This window comes from Phoenix dactylifera, chromosome 2 (genome assembly GCF_051530095.1).
Source record: "Phoenix dactylifera cultivar Ajwa chromosome 2, Ajwa_hap1_PhDact_Kaust_v1.1, whole genome shotgun sequence".
Lineage (NCBI taxonomy): Eukaryota > Viridiplantae > Streptophyta > Magnoliopsida > Arecales > Arecaceae > Phoenix > Phoenix dactylifera.
This window is the reverse complement of record NC_143191.1, coordinates 26969934-26990082: the sequence shown is the minus strand read 5'-3', so window position 1 is coordinate 26990082 and position 20149 is coordinate 26969934. Positions and strand designations below refer to the sequence as shown.

Here is a 20149-nt window from a genome sequence, read left to right as displayed (position 1 = left end):
TCTCACTCTCCGTATACTCCCAGTTTTGGGGTAAGAGGAGACCAGCAAAGGACAGAAGACGACTAAATTAGACAACCAAAGATAGTGAAAGAAGATATATTGCTAACCAAAACTAGGAAAGAAAAAGATAGATTAACTGCCCAAACCTTGAGGACCTCATAACTCAATTCAATGCTCTCCATTTCATCTAACAAATTAAAAGTACAGTAGAACTTGCACGAACCAAGTTAAAGTTAAGAAAGAGAAACTAAGGCAACTCCATTTACAAAGCCATTGGCCTACATTGCTTTCATATCGGTCGGATACTAAAACCAGAACAAAGAGAGCAAAGAACCCTCTAACTAAATCAATTCGAAATTAGGAGGGCTCGCTACATTTGATAGAGCCAATTCACTAGCTACCAAATATCAAACCATGTACCCAACTCCAGACCCCACTTCTTCTACACTGCATGCCCTCTACTCATCGCGACAGATCACCATCTTGTTCGATCTCAGATGATGGCTCATCCTCCTCCTCAAAGCAGTCGATGCCGTATGCTGCATGGCCATGCCCGAAGGCCTTGATGTGGTCCTTCAGCGACCTCTTGTGCTTGAAGTCAGATCCACAGATGCAGTACCAGAGCTTGCCACAGTTCTTCTCATGTGTCCTCCAGTCCCCCCTCACTGCGAAGGCCTTGCCGCACTTCCGGCACATGAAGGGCTTGATTCCATGCTTCCTCTTGTAGTGGGTCTGGAGGGTCCTGAAGTCCTTCAGTGGCTTGGATCTTGGATGGTCTATGTTGTTCCGGCACCCCGGTGCACAGCAATAGCATGGGAGCCTCAGCATTGCAGTTGGTTGGATGCCCCTCAAAGATTCCGGACCCTTCCTATATTGTGAGCCATGCCCCCACATATGCATCTATAGTTACACCCCATGAAATAAAAGGAGTCAAGAGATCAACACTTGCTGTTCCAGTGAGAATCGCCAGGATGCATATGCCATAGAATGAGTGCTCCTAAAATTACTGGGGCTATTATTTCTCAAATAATATTGAGGTCATTAACATGTGTATAAGCTATGTTCGAACTTTTGTCGAGAAGCTTAGATATGAATTCTACTATATAACCAGAATGTTAAGGTTGACACCAGCACATGGGATTCTGCATAAGAATAATTGTGGAATTCCGGCAAGGACCAAGTAAAGTTGTTTCCTGGCCTTGAGAATATTTCATGATGTTGATGTATAGAATGTCCAGTTCTTTTCTTTGAGAAGTTTCGATATGATTTCCAGTGTGACGAGATACACTTCCAGGATACTACCATTTGCACTATTTGGCGTAGGAAATATTGTAGTAGAATTCTGGAATTCTGGTATCGACAAAGAAAATGTTGCTCTTTAGAATATTTTAGTCATTAGAGTTTGTCATTCTTTTTGCTTAGAAGACTGGGATAAGTTCTCCATCATGGCAAGAAAGAAAGAAATATTCTCCCTGACATGAGGGCGCTCTACAAAAATGATGCCCTCCTCATTTGGTTTTATATATGTTGGTGAATCTGAACTGTTGCAGTTTGGCCTTTGTGATCAGTCAAAAACTTGAAAGTAAGGAATCACAGGAAATAATCACACGAAAATAGGAGCGTCAAAGAAAGTTCACTGCAAGAGAACCACCCTCTCAGAGAGAGAGAGAGAGAGAGAGAGAGAGAGAGAGAGGGTGAAGGTTGCAGCACTCATTTTGTTTTGGGGCGAAACCACCCAAGATCGAAATCTTCACAAGGACTGGTTTCTCTGGGTCAGTGACTGTGAGTACAGTAGATATGTGATACTGTTTTTCTTTACAGGCCATACAGACATCTGAGCCACCGTAAAAGAGCTGGAAATCTTTTCAGTAGTTTCGCAGCAGCCAAAGCCTAATAAAAACACAAATTCAAAAAGCAACAAAAGCACGAGGAACATTGCCTATGTGTAGTTCAATCACATAAAAAGGGGAGGTCCTATGGATCACAGCCTCAATTAGACCAGACACCAGACATCTGGACAGGTGTGACATAACATCCCACACCTCTTTACCATGCAAAGGCCTTATAGCACAAAAAATATGTGGATCAGAAAGACAGATCCCATATAACCCCCTCCAAAAAAAAAAAAAAAGACTTAAAAGAGGCAAAGGGGAAGAGATGGATCACCTGCATGTTGTTGTATCTGTTGAAGGTCTTCAAGCACACGGGGCAGGAAAACTGGGTGGGGCCAATAAGGATCTGAGAAGGGGTGGGAATCCAGTACTGGCCCTTGTTGAGCCTTCCTATAGGAGTGGAAGGGTAGCCTAGAAGAACCACATCGTCACCACCTTCTCCTTCTTTGTCTCCACTGTCCTCTGCGGTGGAGGAGACTCTGGAGATGAGATCAGCTGCACTCGGGCTTGGAAGGCCTATGTGAAGGGCCACCGTCACAGGCTCATCATCACCATCATCAGCTTCTTCATCAATCCTCATGGCTTTCTTCTTGGCTTCACTGCAACAGGTGTCCTCCTCCTCTGTTGGCCTTGTCGGGCTAAGGCTAAGGAGAGGGAGGGCCTCCCTGAGGGGAGGGGAGGGGGGAGGGGTTGGGAGGTGGGGGTTGTGGTTGTAGCTGTGCGTGCTGTAGAAGTTGTAGGTGGGGATGGCAATTGGAGGGGGAGCAGGGTTGTTGGAGTAAGGGTGGTAATTGTGGTATCCTTCGAAGAAATTGCTGTAGGGGTCTGCCATGGTTGGAGGCCAGGAAAGAGAGGAGGGCGGTGGATTTCTAGACTGAAAGCCTATTATTATAGAGGAGAGAGAGAGAAGAGCCTATTATAGAGAAGAGTGAGAGAGAGAGAGTATTAGAGCACCAAATAATAGAGATAACTCAAAAGTGTAAAGTGGAGTAAAAATTCACTGATTAAAGAAATAATAAAAGATCGAACGGATGTGTGTTAGATAGCAGGATGGATAGAGAGAGGAGAGAGAGAGAAGAAAAGTACTTAGTAGGGAGAAAGTGTATAAAAGCAAAGGGGAAGAAAAGGGAGAGAGAGGGAGAGAGAGATAAAAGAGAAAGACAATCTGGAGTAAGAGGAGGAAGAGCATTCATTGGAGGATGGTGGTACTAAAATATCGCACCTCTGAGTGCCCACACCAACCAATAAAACGGAGTTAAAGAAAGTTAGATTAGAAGTAGAATTAGCCCAAAGACAAGGTTAGAGACTAGGGTTGTCTCTTGTTTCCCGAGCTAAGATAAGAGAGAGAATTTTGTTGCGAACTTTTTAACCTTCAATGCCCTTACTTGGGATGGGAAGCGGTTCCTTCCCATTCCGGCAATTGCTTTGTTGGGCGCGTCCCGGTCGGCTCGGCTCCAGACCGAGCCCACGATGCCCTCATCCCGAACCCGAAGCCGACCTCCCTTTCTTTTCTGTGCTCTCTCGTAGTTCGATTCCCATGCACTCCTTCCGTCCGTCCCCCGTTCACGCCGTCAAATTAGACACCGACCACATCTCGACTCCGAGCCGATTACTCGGCTTCTTCGGCTCCGTTGGGCAATTCCATGCATTTCGGAAAGCAAAATATTCTCTCATCGATCAATGGGTCTTCTAGAGGAAACAAATCTGTGCCTGCTGTAATTTTGTGAAGCACCATTGGATTAACACGGAAGTGCAGGAGGTGGCGTTTCCTTTTTATGAGTATTGTGGAGGCAGCTCTTCAAACTTGATATATTTGATGCTATGCATCATGATCCCTTTCAACCTACTTATGGCATGGATGGTATTCAATGTTTCAATCGACATCATACAATTTTGACAGTGTGGTGCTTGATGATTGGGCCCAGGTGTGCAGGATGTATACAAATGTTTTATACATACAAAACATTGAATATATCCACCACAGATAGCTCCAAGCATTCCGAACTCCATCATTCATTCACCTGTATAGATCTTAAAGCGACCGATGGATGATCTAACCCTGAAAGGTGAATCCTTCTTTTGCATGAAAAATATAACCCTGAACTCTTTGTTTGAGAGTTAAATATGTGCAGAGAGTTGCATGGATGGCTATGGTCCTCTTCCTACTAAAAAAATTTCTCTTTTATTTATAAACTTAATAAACATTCTTAATTTTGGCTAATGAAATCTTCTTTCCCCACCCTTCAAGTAAGAATTGAAGGCATATTTGTTAATTAAAGATGGAAATGTCGGATCTGGTAGATATAGATGAAGTGGTATTGGGACAAGTAGAGTCAAATTGCTGTGTTATGTTGGGGCTTGGTACATGAAAAGCATGTAGGAGCATGAATGGTAGCTATCCTTAATATGACAAAAGATTCTTTTTTTTTATATTTCTCATGTATCTTGATAATACTCTCAATTTTCACTTGTCAAATTTTCTATTCTCTTAAAGTAACAACTAATTAAAGTAGGGTTACTAATTAAATTATGTTCATCAAAATTGAACTTCATGGATATATTATATAATATTTTTTAAATTTCACCTTTGTTTGGTACATTTCTTTTTCTCTCTTGATCGAAGCAAAAGGAGAAAGAACAAAACCAAGAGGGGGGAGTGGTTGTTGCATTTAGTGAAAAGGCAATACCAACAAAGGTTGCCTTAAAGGTGGATGATGATTAGACATATGGTTAGAGTATTCTTTGAATCATATTAAAGATACACAACACATCATAATTTCTGAATATAGAGCAATCAGTCTTTATTAAGCAAAGCTTGCTGAAAAGGCCTTTCTGAATTAGGCTAATGATAAGAAAGATAGTAATGAAGTTGATGCTTTGATTGACAATGTCTATAGAGTTGGACCACGCGTTGAGTCATTTAATCATTTTAACTAAATCAAACAATTTCTACCTATTGTACGTGGTCGTGGGGTCTAAGTGCTGACGAAAGATAGAAAAAAAATGACAATACGGCCCCAATAACATGATCTCATCCCATTGTCCTCTGGCTTGTATCTGCAATCCATCTATTCTTCTATATTAGGTTCCAATCTTATGAAACAAATAATAATCTCTCTATGTTTGCACAATATTACAATTGATAGCAAAATACCAATCCCAACCGTCAACCCCAAAAAATAAAAAGAAGGGACCAAACAAAAAGAGGTTAATTGTGGTGCTACTTTGATCACTATCACATTAAAGATTCTTTTTTTTTTGATGCTACTATCATATTAAAGAACATATCATCATCACAATCATATAATCCATGATCATATCCAATATATCTTTTTCTTGTCAAAAGCTTATACTTTATTTTTTCAAAATTCCATTTTTACCATCAAACTCCATCTATTCGAAGTTAATTTGAGGGGGCAACATAATGATGTTTTGTGAAAACTCTCTCTCTCTCTCTCTCTCTCTCTCTCTCTCGCCCCCCCACCCCATCCCCTGCACCCTCTAGTGATTAACCTGGCGTACGTTTAACCCCTTGGTTTTACTGTAGATTAATATTTACACATCTCCTATATATCACTTTAGATATGATGATATCCCTGTTACTTGAAATCCTTCAGCTTTCCATCTCCGTGAGATAAACCAATGTCTCAGTTCATCTCGATATCGGCTGCATGCACACCGACATACAGCTGGGATTTCCATCTTTTAAAACCAGCTTCATGCCAACTTTGCATAGATATCGTCATACAATGTACATACTACCTAAACGAAACTGTGACACCAGCTGCCATGATCGTGCAAAGCTAAAGTTGCACTCCACGATCATTATCTGATATGCATGCAAAACCGACTCACCAACCAACCAATATCTAAAGCTTGTAAACCTCACCAAACTACGGCCGCCCTTGGGCACCGTACAGTGGCCTCAAGCATCCCTACAATGGGCACTGTGCTGTCCCATACCATTCGATGGCGCAAACAGTGGTATTGTTCTCCCGTGCTGTAGAAAATGGAGAAGGCGTCAAAGTTTTAGGCCGTCTTTCCAACCGTCACGCAAGGTTCAAGGTACATACAAGCATACGATAAGTGGGGCCATTGAATTCGAATAGTTGCCACACAGAGAGAGAGAGAGAGGGTCATCTGTAGTTGTATTAAAGAAGACAAGGGGTGACTGTTTCATTTAAGGCATGTGATTGGGAGAAGAGGTGGGAGAAGGGGACATGGAAGCAAATGCATGCGTTATGAGACGCAAAATTTGTTGTCAGGGGGCTTAAATACTAGGGCAACATATTTTTGCCACAGGAGAGATTATACTTTGCGCGTTGCACAGCGCACACGGCATCAACAATGTACCACAAGAACAAACCAAGGTGAGGTACGTAGGCCGGCAATCTGACACCATCGTATGATGAGTGGAGCCTATAGGGATCGAGATGCATGATTGACATGGTGCACTGCTGATGTGGTGTGCATGGTGCAGAATATAATTTCTAAAAAGAAGGGGTTGCGATGACGGGGAAACTGGAATCCAATAGAGGATGAATTTTTAAGATTTTGTGGAGGAGGAGGAATAGGGTTAGGGGGAAAATGGTGGTTCTATGTGTTTCGATTTTTGTGGAATTGGAAAACCACATGAATGATTGGAGCCATGCTTCCACATTTTTGAGGATTACATCTTTAAAGTGGGACGTGTAAAGGCGCATGGGTACAGAAAACATGCTTCCTTGTCTCCTAGTGTGGTAATTTTCATCCTTTATTCTCTCTCACTTTGCTTTTGTTTCCTTTACAAAATAAACGTATGAATGACTGGACCATCTAGAATTTTCACTTTTGTTGCATGGGGGCTCACAACTTTATAGAAGATGAATCACTTGGGTAAAATTCAATTCAATCTTTCAAAGTAACTCTTAACTCTTTTGAGTGTGTGTCATTAAAAGGGGCATGAGCATTATCTCAAGATCTCACAATATAAATCAGATTATTTTTTACATCCGGTTAGCTGAAAAGACTGCTAATCTGTTAGCTACTAGGGAAATTAGGGGATGGTTTCTCAAATTATAGAGTTCGATGCCATCAAAAGAATGTGATCGGCAAGCAAGATCAAGCATTCTGCAGGAAGCTCATCTAATGCACTTTTCTCTGCAATAGAAGCTTGTCAAGAGAAATCCACGGACATTGCTCAAAAAAATTTTTGGTAGCTTCAGTAACTGCATCACTGAGAGTCTGAGACGGTACATTGTCTTCTTATTGGAGTCCTTGGAACTCTCACTATGAAGCACACAATGCAATGAATGTTAACAAATGCAGTTGAAGAGGATGGCTGTGAATTGTGTGAAACATGACATTAATGAGTTCACTCAAAAACATGACATCAATACAAGACTCTTCATATTTCTTACGATTCATGAGGTGTATGACGTTATGGAGTACCAGCATCAGCTCATTTGTCCAACGTATTTAGCGAAGAGAGCATGAGCGCCAAATTATAGATGGAGCTCTGAAGTCATGGTTGCAAGCATCTCGAGAGTACCGTCAGTCTCCTCGCTGCAAAGTAAAATGATCAACTCCAATTGATCCTTTTTTTGGTACCCAAAAAAAAAGCCTAGTGAAGAAGGTAAGAGCCTAAGTATTGGAGAGCTTCAGAATGGCGAGTACAATTCATTAGCAAAGGCTGATGTAGTACATATAACTCGCCATCACAGCTTCAATACAATTAATTATAGTAGTTCGGGTCGGTTGGGTCCTAATTGAAGGGGGGGGGGGGGGGGGGGGGGGTTGGGGGGGGGGGGGGGGGGGGGGTGAACAAATTTGGCTAGTGAAATATGTAGTTCCAAGCATACTATTGCAACTTTCTTTCTTAACAATTAAGAGGAGTCCAATGTCTTCTTCCACTATGCTATCAAAAGTTCCTTTTCCCTGATGAAATATTCAGAAATTGATCAACATTGAGAGCCCTGTAGATTTTGAGAACGACCTTGTCTTGGTTGGTATTAGATTTTTAATTAATACTGAAGAGCAATGCTTGTGAAAGTATTTTTCTTGCAAAATGAAAGCAACCTTATTATAATTTTACATCAAGCTTGTCGAGTCAGTTAGAGAAGCATAGGAAAGAAATGTCGTTCAAAGATAGGGAAAATTAGAGACAAAATTTGACTTGCTATATACTAGCTTGGGCAAGTGCAAATTGAGAAGTAGTGATAAAAACATCGTTATCTATTTCTTTCTCTATGTAAGACATAATGCATCTCATATTCGCAGCTATTATAGCAATGTTAGCTGCAGATGTCTTCATTTCACTTTCTAGAATTAAATTGCACACTAAAAGGTAAATTTTTAGTAAAAGGTTTAATAATTCAAAATCAATAATAAATTACCCAAATTAGAAATTTACAATGTTTATTATGATAGCACAACTAAAAATATCTAAAAACTAAAATATAAATAGGTTAGGCACTCTCCTACCGAAAAATAAAGCACAATTTATATATGTATATAAAAGAGAAACTCATACATGCATGCGCACGCACATATATCACATATATACAAAAAAATGTGCAGATACACAAATACATGAATATATACTATATGTATAAAAGTTGAATCATGGCTCACTTGCTAGGCTTTTTGATTTAGTAAATCAAATGCAAGATTATGTTGAGCTCCAGCTTGGCTTGTGGTGTATGAAGAACCAAATGCATAATATTCAAAACTATCACTTGCAGAGGTGTGATATTCTATCATTTACACGACCAAATGCAGAAATCTTGGATAAAAATACTCTACGCTGCGCAAAGTGGCCATGTTACAGAATATGCGAAGAATTAAACTAGTCTTGTTTGCTCCATGTTCCCAATCCATTAATGTTTCCAAGAAAGTACGAGGGGAGGTGCTTTCTAGATTAGCAGATTTGTGGTTTCCCTAGGTTTAAATCTCTCTAAGAATCCTGCAAAGCATCATACATTATTATTTTAGGCAAGAAGAAGGCATGACATAGGTGTAACATAATTAATTTATCATGTAAAGCTTTCACAATGTTTTAAGCAGGCTAGTCTCTCTCCTACCACAATATTTAACCTAGGCTAATCTCACTAGGGTGGGGTTTTGAATTGATTAAATGCGGATTTTTAGTCAATTGGATGTCATCTAGGTTCATGCTACAGAACAATATACATATTCCAATTTGGCTGCTGCGCATGTATGTTAATCGAGTGGCCTCCAAAATCTTGAGAGTGACTTTAAAATATAAATGAAGATTGTGCAGAGCCAATGCCAAAATTTAGGCGGTGGCAGATTATCTTTGCTTAATTATGCTTTCATAAGTGACTATTTTGTCTAGATGTCTCTAAGCTTTTAATTTTTTTTTCTTTCTTTTTAAGATTCTGTGTTATATCACAGCTGGCTTATTTTTATTGAAGTTTTCCATTTATATAACTTTTTCTTTTTTTTTTTTGGGCATAAAAACAGAGAATCGTGGTTTTCCATCATGATAGCTGACATAATAAACTTGGAAAACCTCCATCCTTTGAAATAGGTTTAGTAAGCCCATCAGCACTTATGTCACCTTGTCTCCTCTCGACATAAAAAGTAGATCATGTGACATGTCGAAGGTGCTAATAAAAAGTTCTCTTCTTTTTTTTTTGTGTGTGTGTGTGTGTGTGTGTGTGTGTGTGTGAGAGAGAGAGAGAGAGAGAGAGAGAGAGAGAGAGAGAGAGAGAGACGAGCGAGCGAGCTATACCCACTAGTGCATGTACATACATTGTGCATCACAAGCTCTATAATTGGACTAATTATATTCCGCATTGCATGCACCACCTTAGTCATGCACCATGCCAATTAGGTCGTTCTATTCCTATGGACCAATTACCGGACAAACATATAATGAATGGGGCCTACAGAAAAGAGAGGGCCTTATTGGTGTGGTGCAATGCTGCATGGTCCACATGGCACAACATATAGAATGAGAACCTTGCTGCTCTTTAAGAGATCTAAGTTTCGATGAATGGAGAATGTGGGTGTTACCCACTTGAAAACGTACTTTTAAGTTTGGCAAGCTCTTGCATTCTTGTGGTAGGAGCACCATTTCTTATGATGTACTCAATCATTTTCCCACCATCAACTCCGAGGACCGTGCCCATCAATCATCAATCACATGAGATCTCGCTCTTGCTCTCATCAGACATGAACAGGGCGTTCTCATCTCCCACTCTAATGTACTCAAGATGGGCCTATACCAGCACAAAATTGAGAGGGACTTAAACCTGTAACCTGTCTGCATGGGGATACCCTGACCATCATCCCACAAAGGGTTGTTAGCAACTCACCGTCTTCCTACATCCATTTATTTCTTCACAACTTGCAATCAATAGGGCATTTCAGGTCCCGTTCAAGTCATGGTCACAGCAGTGAGGATTAGCAAGTCTTCTCTGAGGTTTTGTGCATTTCCAGTATCCAATCTCATCCAACAGTACAAGCACCTTCTTGTGAGCTTGGTAAGGCTTTAATTAAACTAAAACTTGAGCTGAAATCCATGTCTGTTAATTAGGGTTCGCTGGACCCTAAACTGTTTTAGTTCAATTATGGGTCATACAATTGCAACCAACACTAAGTAGGATGAAATACCTGAGAGCTATGATCTGCTTTATGGTCCTGAATTATAACGTCGAGTAGAGAAGTAATACAAGTGAAACATATTATAGCGGATCTGATTCAAACATCACCGGCATGAAGATATAAATATCACATGAGCAGTAAATACTCAGAGAAAGATGAGTGGATGAAGGTAGCAAGGACTGATGACTTTGTAATTCACTCTTTTATGACCAAGGCAAGAATCCCCACCTATTATATTGCATCTGTCCTCCTTTTTATCTCTTGTCGGAGACGCAAGTGTTTCTCATACAATGTTTCCTATTAACTGAAAGGCTTTTATCTCATCGAAAGCATCGGATCATCATCATGTTATCACATCTTCCATTTGTGAATTATCAAGGGTGATTCGGATGGCCAATAATGATGGTTGTTGCTGGAAATTGGACCCGGGGGCGACCGTCGGCCGGAAGGGGGAGGCTCCGCCGCCTGAGTGGGGAGTGGCAGTTCGCCGGCGGGCGGCGTCTTCCTGGAGACCTGCAAGAAGCCGGTGGCCGGGCTCTCCGGCACCGGCCCTCCGATGCCTAAGTCAGCACAGGGGGAATATGTGGAGAAAAATGGAATGAGCGAGGGAGAGTCAGAGTTCGAGAGAGAGAGAGAGAGCCGGGGGGCCCCTCCTTCAGTGGAGAAGTGCTTCTCTTATAGGAGGGAGCCAGTCCACCTGTGATGTGATAGAGTTTGCCGTACGATCAGTCTTTTAATGCTCGATCATGTAAGTCAATGTCATCATCGCAGGAGGTTAGGCTGGAGCCTAAGTCAATCATGGAGTCATGCCGTCATTTATGGGCGCGTGAGTTTGCCGTGAAAGGCTGGACGTCCGTAGGCGATGGAAGCCATACGCTTTAATTGTTGAGTAAGCTGAGGGCCTGTGAATGCTATGCGTTTTAATTGTTGAGTAACCTGGAAGTCTGCACGACTCGTATATATCGGTTGTTGGAGAAGTCAACACGTAATCTCCCAACTAAGCTGTGGGAGGATGTGGCCTTAGGATATGGTTCGGGCATCCTTGGGTTGGCCAAGTGTTGCTGGGTCGGGCCCCGCCCGGGGGTCCGCTCGGCCGGCTCCTGGTCGGAGGAATGCGCTCGGCCGGCTCCTGGTCGGAGGAATGCGCTCGGCCGGCTCCCGGTCGCCTAGCCATAGCGGTTTTTCCCTTAACAATGGTCATGAAAGCAAATTACTTGAACCTTTTTGTATGAAATTTGAATGATTTTTATACATTTAGTAATAACATGGAATGCAAGCTTTCTACAGGTTCTCATGTGGCTTGCGAAGATTGCATGTTGCTTGTACATTGAAGATCTCACATGGTATGCTTCTTGATTTTTTTTCCTCCGTAACATTAGTTAAAAAAGAAAAAGTTATCACCTCTTTGGAGAATTTTAATTAAAAGAAAAGTATTGATCCATCAATATGGAAACAAAACCTTTACATGTCCTTTTGAGGCAGATTCCTACGAGATTACATTGTATAAGACATATCCCAATGTTACAATTTACTAAAAGATCTTCGTTTCCCACTCCTTGGCTTGAACACCAAACTACTTTCTTTATTACACCATCTCTAACCTATAGTTTATGGTTTCGGCTTTCCTTTGTGTCTTACCCGATGTAACCTCTTCAAATATTTCTTCAATCTACCAATGTTAGTGGAACTCTCCACTTCCTCCAACATATCATGCACACCGATGATTGTTCTATCTTATCTGCAAAGTATGCCCATCCAAGGTAATGCGTCATTTTTACAATTTTTCAATTGACTTGTAATCATATTTAATTTACCTCAGAGGTGCATTTGTACTTAAAAGCCATCGATCAAGGATCCTCTACGATGCGCGGTTTGCACCGCAGAGTGCTGTGCAGTGCTTGACGGCTGCCATCAAAAGCTGGATAGCCATCAATAAGATGGTCTTATGTGTCGTATATGGTGTGCATTATTTGATAGTCGTCTTATCGTCTGATGATGGTCATCGAGTGCGACACAGCACCTTGCGGTGCAAACACGCACCATAGAGTATTCTGGGTTTGACCCATTCTATTCTAAGCTCGTATACAAGAATAAAGCTAGAAAATAGAAAGTGTTATTAGATGCCAAATTTGACTTTGGAGCTGAGCAAACTTCAAGAGAGTCCAGAGAGCAGATCAAATTCCAAAGAGGAGACCATATAATTTAAGGCCACATGCATGGTTATTGTAATAATTCATACCAACCAGAATAGATGTGATGAGTTAGGTAGCTGTACGGTGGATTTTAATGTATCATTTAAGAGGAGTATGGGTTAAGCGAGCTATCAAACTGAGCACCAAATTTTTGTGCACATATGAGCGTTTAAAGCACTAGGTTATACATAGCGTGGGCTTTTAGAGTCAAAGATTTATATTGACTTGCAGCAGTATAGGCTCAATTGATGCTTTTAGTTATACTTCACCATACCGCAATTATATCGGTATGTTCGTGGGCCAATCAGAGCTTGTCTTCATTTAATTTAGCAAAATAATCAAACAAAGAGATAGACAAGGAGGATAAAAAGATGGATCCTGGTCTGACTGGGATTAAATACATGCAATCAATTAGAGAGAAAATTCTCTAAAATAAGGTCCCATCAGTTAATGTTTCCCAGTGAAAGGGGTTGGTAGACTTATTCTCTCTCTTCTGAACACTGAACTAGGTATTGGTGATTGGAAGCAAATTAAGCATAAAGCCTAAATACAACCAGTAAGGGAAGCCAAGCCCAGAATTGAACGAGTTGTTATGGTTTTTAAAAAAATGCAAAGATTAATGATGAGTGTTGCTGGAAATTGGACCCGGGGGCGCCCGTCGGCTGAGGAGGAGGAGCTCCGGCGAACACTGGCGGGCGGCGATCCGTCGGTGAGCGGCGTCCTCCGTGGGGGGCCTGCAAAAAGCCGGTGGCCGGAATTTCCGGCGCCGGCCCTCCGATGCTTAAGTCAGAGGGGGCTAAAATGTAGAGGGAGAGGGAGAAGGCCGTTCTTAGTATTCGGAGTCCCCTCCTTTCAGTGGAAAAATTCTTCTTTTATAGAGGGTGGTTGGATTACCTGCGATGTGACTGGGCGAGGTTACCGTATGATTGAGTGTGTTGTCCAAATTAATGCTCGATCGCGTGAATCAGTGCTTCGCCGTAAGAGGTCAGGTCGGGGTCAGAGGGCTGTCAGGGCTGATCGGACGCGGCCGAGCAGACTCGGCATGGAGGACGTGGGGTTCGTAAATGACAGGAGAGGCTAGCATTGATGGTTGAGTGAGCCGGAGGTTGAGACGATGCGCATTAATTGTTGAGTAAGCCGGCAACATACTGAGACGATGCACATTAACTGTCGAGTAAGCCGGCAACATACTGAGACGATGCGCATTAACTGTCGGCGGCATTGGCAGGGGATGGTCTCTGGTCGTACTGTAGTAGGACGTGACTGCGATGAGTGGATGGTGAGGTTAAGTTTTCGAGGTCGGGAGTTCATAGGTCGGGCGCCTGTTCGAGGCCCAGGTCAGCCGTTCGAGGTCACGTCAGGTCGACCAGCCGAGGTCGGGCGCCAGGTCAGGCATCCGAAGTAGGGCGCCAAGTCGGTCGCTCGAGGTTGGGCGCCAGGTTGGTCGCCCGAGGTTGGGCGCCTTTGATCACGTGTTGGTGATGTATCCACGTCCATTGGAAAAAGGGAGGGCTTGTAATTTCCCCCAACACTACCCCACGACTTCCGAGTTCGAGCTGCTTGCAAGCTTGGACGTGGGAAGTAATTACTTTTATTGCAGTGGGGGCCAAGGAGATTCGAATTATGCCAGCGCCCCGCGCGCTTCGTGGTGCCTTTAATGAGGGGAGAGGGATCGACGCCCTTTCGTCCTTCAAGGCCATCTCGCGTGGCGGGTCCGTGATAAGGCTCCGAGATGCGATGGGACGGCGCCTTGATTCTGCGTTCGAGGCCTTCGTGCGGTGGGCTCATGATGGGGCTCCGAGATCTGATGGGACGGCGCCTCGATTTTGCGTTCGAGCCACCCATTCGGCATAAATGTGCTGTTTAGGGTTTCGGAGCCGACACGTGACGCAATCCGGACGAAAAGCGGGCTGTGGCTCGGTCGATCTGGGCCGTTGGGAGGGTCTATATAAATCCCTCGAGTTAGCCCTAAAAAGGTCTCGCTTGTTTATTATTGCTACCATCTTCTCTCTTCGTCTGAGCGTTCCCGGCGATGCACAGAGGCGATTTCTGGCGGTGTTGGGACGATTTCCTGCGAACCTAAAGTAGGTTGTTCTCCCACGTTGGTTCGGAAGTCGTTTTCGTTGGTTCTCTCTTTTTCTTAGCTTTCATTTTTCTGCTTCTTTCCTTCATTTTCCCCTTTTCTTCTTTCTGGGATGGGTCTCGATCCCGGTGAAGTTGGGTCTACCGTGACCGAGGAGGAACTGGATCTGATCCGTTCTCGGTTTTTCTTCCGACCCGGGTTTCGTCTGAAACTTGCAAGGTCGGAAGACCGGGTGACGAGGCCTCCACCAGGTCGGATCGGGGCGTACATCGATGCACTCTGGGCCGGCCTGCGGTTCCCCCTCCACGAGTTCGTGAGTGAGCTGCTGGCGGAGTATCGACTCGTCCCAGCACAGCTTACTCCAAACTCGTGGAGGACTATAGTCGGGTTTGCGTCCCTCTGCCTTGCGCATGGGATCCCGACTTTGGTGAGTGTCTTCCGCCATTGTTTTATGTTAAAAATAAACCCGACGGATGTGGAGTGGTTGTACTTTGCCTGGAGGAGCGGTATGTCGCTCTTCCGAGGTGCCCCTTCCTCTATTCATGAGTGGAAGGAGAGATTTTTCTTTTTGGCGTCCGAGCTTTCGTGGGGGTTTGACCCGAGGTGGGGGCGTCCCGGGCTGAAGGCCATTAACAGGCTCACCAGTCTCACGGCAGACGAGCAGAGGGTCTTCGATGCTCTGTGGGGTCTCAGGAAGGACATCGTCGTGACCGACCTCCTGACCGAGGATGCTCTGGCGAACGTCGGCCTTAGCTTGGCACGCCCTGAGGGTAAGGGCAGTTGCGCTGCTCCTTTAGTTTTTGTCCTATCTGTTTCTTTTGTTCTTTTGATGTTGGTTCGATACTTAGAAAATTTTCTCTTTGTTTCAGTTATTTCCCACATGCCGACCAGCAGCACTTCACTTTTCGCTCGGTTGAAGAAGCGGTCGGCCGAGGTTGGAGGGGCCGTTCCTAAGCCCCGTAAGAAGGCCAAGTCGGTCACAGATCCCGCCCCTACCGAGGTGAGGGGTTCCGGAGCCTCGGGATTTGCCCGAGGAGGGGCCCCGGTTGCCGAGCGTGCGAGCTCGGGCTCCGGGGGGGCGTCTGGTTCGGCGTCCTCGGCGGTCCTGCCCCTATCTCGCAACGGGCAGGACGACCTATCATCCGCCTACGGCGTTCGGGACCTGAGCCGAGCAGAGGTCCCGGGGTCTCAAGTGCACCCCGTGCAGTCGCTATGAGCTCGGTCGGGCCGAGTTCATCGAGGGCCGAGGAGAGGGAGTCGGCCGAGCCGGAGTCTCTAATTCCTGAAGGGAGCTCGGCCTTCCGGGACGCCGATGTCGCGCGCGAGGTGTTCCGTCGCGCTATGCTTCCAGCGGACCGGACTGAATTCCGGTCTCTCTCGCTGGAGGACATTGTCGACCAAACCTACTGCCACACTGCGCGGGTAAGTCACCCTTTCCTCTTGTCCTTAGTCGTTAGCATTTTCTTTATTTTACTTATAATCGTTTTCTCTGCAGCACATCCATGAGGTCGACACTCTGGTATTCATCGCCTCGGAATGCCAGAATGAAATCCGGCAACTCTTCAGGCAACTGGAACCGGCCAAGAAGAGGATAGCCGAACTGGAGGCCGCGCTGGCGGAGGCCGAGGTGCAGAGGGAGGCCACAGAGGCCGGTCGGCGAGCCATAGTAGACGAGCTCGAGGAGGAGCGGGCCGCGCATGCGCTGGCGAGGTCAGAATTGCGCGCCTCTGAGGCGCGCCTTGCCGAGGCCCGTGCCGAGGCCGCCGGCCATAAATATGAGGGCGGGGTGCTCCGCCTGAAGATCGAACAACTCGAGGCCCGAGAGAAGAGGGCACTCGAGCGGGCTGAGAATGCCGTGGAGCTCTTCAAAGAGTCGGAGGAGTTCCGCGACATATTAGAGGAGGAGACCGTCGACGGGTTCCTCCGGGGCTTCGAAAATTTTCGAAGACAGATGGCTCGGTACTGCCCTCAGTACGATCTGTCAGGAATCAGGCCGAGATCGGGATTTGGCGACGAGTTCGATCTGCCCTCTGGATTCGAGGACGAGGAGGAGGCCGCCGAAGCCGAGGTTGGGGGAGAAGTCGCCGAGCCTGAGGCCGCCGGGGTCGGAGCTAACGCAGCCGATCAGGCGGCCTTGGAGGTCCCTCCGGAGGAAGCCCATGATGGCGTTCGGGAGGTTGCTAACGAGCCTTCCGCCGAGGCCACCGCAGGGGGCTCCGAGCCAACGCCTACCGAAGGCCCTCGGGTTATCATCGTAGATGATCCCGAGGTCGACACTGGAGAAGCCGCCGCCCCTTAGGTGGGTGGGTTTTTACCTTAGTCATTAGAACTAAGTTATTCCCGACGAAACTACCTAAGTCTTCAAGTTCGGTCGACAGACATAAACACCGACCACGCTCGCCAGGTTGTTAGGCCTAGCCTTAGCAAGGATTTTTAGACTTCGAACTTAGATTCCTAGGAGAATTCGCTAAGTTTTTGAGCTCGGACTTGAAAAGGGGTCCTGCTAAGCCCCTTAGCTTACCTTCGAGGAAAGTTCTGCTAAGCTCTTGGGCTTGGCTCCCAAAGGAGTTTCGTTAGACATTTGGATTTTCTTTGAAGAATTTAATCAAGTCCTTGGGCTCGGCTACTGGGCCGAGCTCACCAGGGCTTTGAGGTCGGAGTCCGAAGAGATCTTGCGCCAGCATTGGGCATTTAGATTTATCCTTCAGAAACTTTTGCCGAGCTTTGGGGCTCGGCTTTTAGGGCTAGCTTGATAAAGCTTTGAAGCCGGGCTCCAAGAAAGTCCCGTGAGACCAAAATTGAATTCTTATGCTTTCTGATCCCGAATTTGATCGAGGTTTTGCCTATCATTATGTAACGTAGACGAATAACAATCTAGGTACCGAGTTGGGTCGTACCTTTCGCTTCATTGGAGTCGATCATCTCAGTTTGAAAAGAGTGACTCCCTTCTACAATCGGTCTCTCGGGATGTTCCTTAGCCAGTCGCCTTGGCGAGATCCTTGTGCGGCGGTATTTTTGTGCTAGCTGAGCAAGGGGGGATGACGCATTCCTTTTGAAGCGACGTCTACCTCGAGCCTGCCTGCAAGTCAGAGGGCTCGTGAAGATACGACCTTATTATTGAAGTCTTCGGGCGGCCGTGCAGGTGCTACTTCGCTGTAGGGGTCGGGCGCTGACGGCGACCGCGTAGGTTCTTTCCCATATTTTTTCCCGAAGCTGTGGGAGCTTGAGATTCTGCGGTCGGTATGCGGGGCATTTCAACTTTAGTCGAAGGATTGAACATGAGGTCGGGGGAGCTCGAACTCGCTGCCGACTTAGTTGCGCTTCCTGTAGTCGAGGGAGTTCAAGATTCTATGGTCGACCCACGGGGCATCTCAACCTTGGTCGAGGAACCGAGCATGAGGTCGAGGGAGGTTAGGCTCGCTGTCAACCTGGCGTCGCTTCCCGAGGTCGAGGGAGTTTGGATCTCTACGGTCGATACTCGGGGCATCTCAACCTTGGTCGAGGAACCGAGCACAAGGTCGAGGGAGCCTAGGCTCGCTGTCGACCTGGCGTCGCTTCCCGAGGTCGAGGGAGTTTGGATCTCTACGGCCGACACTCGGGGCATCTCAACCTTGGTCGAGGAACCGAGCACGAGGTCGAGGGAGCCTAGGCTCGCTGTCGACCTGGCGTCGCTTCCTGAGGTCGAGGAAGTTTGGATCTCTACGGTCGACACTCGGGGCATCTCAACCTTGGTCGAGGAACCGAGCACGAGGTCGAGGGAGCCTAGGCTCGCTGTCGACCTGGCGTCGCTTTCCGAGGTCGAGGAAGTTTGGATCTCTACGGTCGACACTCGGGACATCTCGAACTTGGTCGAGGGACCGAACACGAGGTTGAGGGAGCTTAGGCTCGCTGTCGACCTGGCGTCGCTTTCCGAGGTCAAGAGAGTTTGGATCTCTACGGTCGACACTCGGGGCATCTCAACCTTGGTCGAGAGATCATACATGAGGTCGAGGGGTCTGGGAACGCACTGTCGACCTGCGACGCTTCTCGAGGTCGAGGGAGTTTGGATCTCTACGGTCGACACTCGGAGCATCTCAACCTTGGTCGAGGGATCATACACCAGGTCGAGGGGTCTGGGAACGCACTGTCGACCCACGACGCTTTCCGAGGTCGAGGAAGTTTGGATCTCTACGGTCGATGTTAGAAAACCCCGATCAAGCCGCTGAAATTTTAAAAAATTCAGATGCAGCGGAAGAGGCATGCGCGGGATCAACCGTTCATCGCATGAACGTTGTTCAAAAACCGTTCGTAGATAGATAAGGATTAAAAACTTTTAAAATCTTTAGAAGATCAGATCTTCACCTTGTGCGGGTAGATGATCACCGCAAACTGAAGTTCGTGGTTTAGGATGAAGGTTTGCTTGAAGCCGTTCAAGTGCCCGGCCTCTACGGGTATCCACACGAAGCAGAAGACCAATCCAAGCTTTCTATCTCTCCGGGGTGCTAGCTCCCTTGCAGAGATAACTTTTGATGGCTGATCTCCTCTCTTTCTTTCAACTCTTGAATGTGCTTGAGAGGAGAAAGAAGAAGGATGCAAGAGGATGAAGAATCAAAGGTTGCTTGCAGCCTTTTCAATTTCCCTTGCGTTGGAAGAAGGAAGGGAGGAAAAGAAGTGCCGCCAAGCCTTCTTTTTCTTCTTCTTTGCTTGCGGCTGAAGATGGAGAAGGAGGAGAGGGAGGCCACAGCTGCAAGGAGGAGAGCTTCACAAGCATTAGGGCGTCAGCCCCCTTTCACCTCCTTATAAAGCATCTAGGGCTCCTACAAGTTAGGAGCCCTAGCCCTTTTTCCAAGAGGGGCGCCGGCCCCTCTTGTGTTGCCGCACCAATGAAGCAAAGGAGGAGGGGATTGAGCCCCTCCTTCTTGTGTTGCCCTAATCCTCATCTAATGAGGATTGGGAGCCCCTAATGTGGTTTAGCCCTAATCCAATTAGGGTTTAACCAAATCATGAATCAATTGGGTTTAATCTACACTAGTCCTAATCCAATTAGAACTTGAGTGAACCATGACTCAATTGAACTCTTCAATCCTAACCCAATTAGGAGTCATGTCGATTCATTAGATTAATAATTAATTAGGACTTAAGGAACCCTAATCCAATTAGGACTTATTTAATTTTAGTCCTAATCCAATTAGGACTCTAATTTGAATCCGAAGTCCTAATCCGATTAGGACTCTAGGAATCCTACTCTAAGTAGGAATCCAATTTTAATTCAAAAACTCCTAATCTAATTAGGATTGTAGGAATCCTATTCCAAGTAGGAATCCCAGTCCTACTCCAACTAGGATTCCCAGACCTAATCCAATTAGGACTCTAGAAATCCTACTCGAAGTAGG

At 45.7% G+C, this 20149-nt stretch overlaps 1 protein-coding gene across 1 annotated transcript; it reads right to left on the bottom strand.

Moving 5' to 3' along the window:
* Positions 1–261: 261 nt before the first annotated feature.
* Positions 262–2955, bottom strand: LOC103720342 (zinc finger protein WIP2-like). The gene is made up of 2 exons (XM_039117367.3): positions 2167–2955; positions 262–900 (listed from the first exon to the last, which is right to left on the bottom strand). The coding sequence occupies exons 1-2, from the start codon at positions 2722–2724 to the stop codon at positions 463–465; spliced, it is 996 nt and encodes a 331-aa protein (XP_038973295.2). The 5' UTR covers positions 2725–2955; the 3' UTR covers positions 262–462.
* Between the last annotated feature and the right edge of the window lie 17194 nt (positions 2956–20149).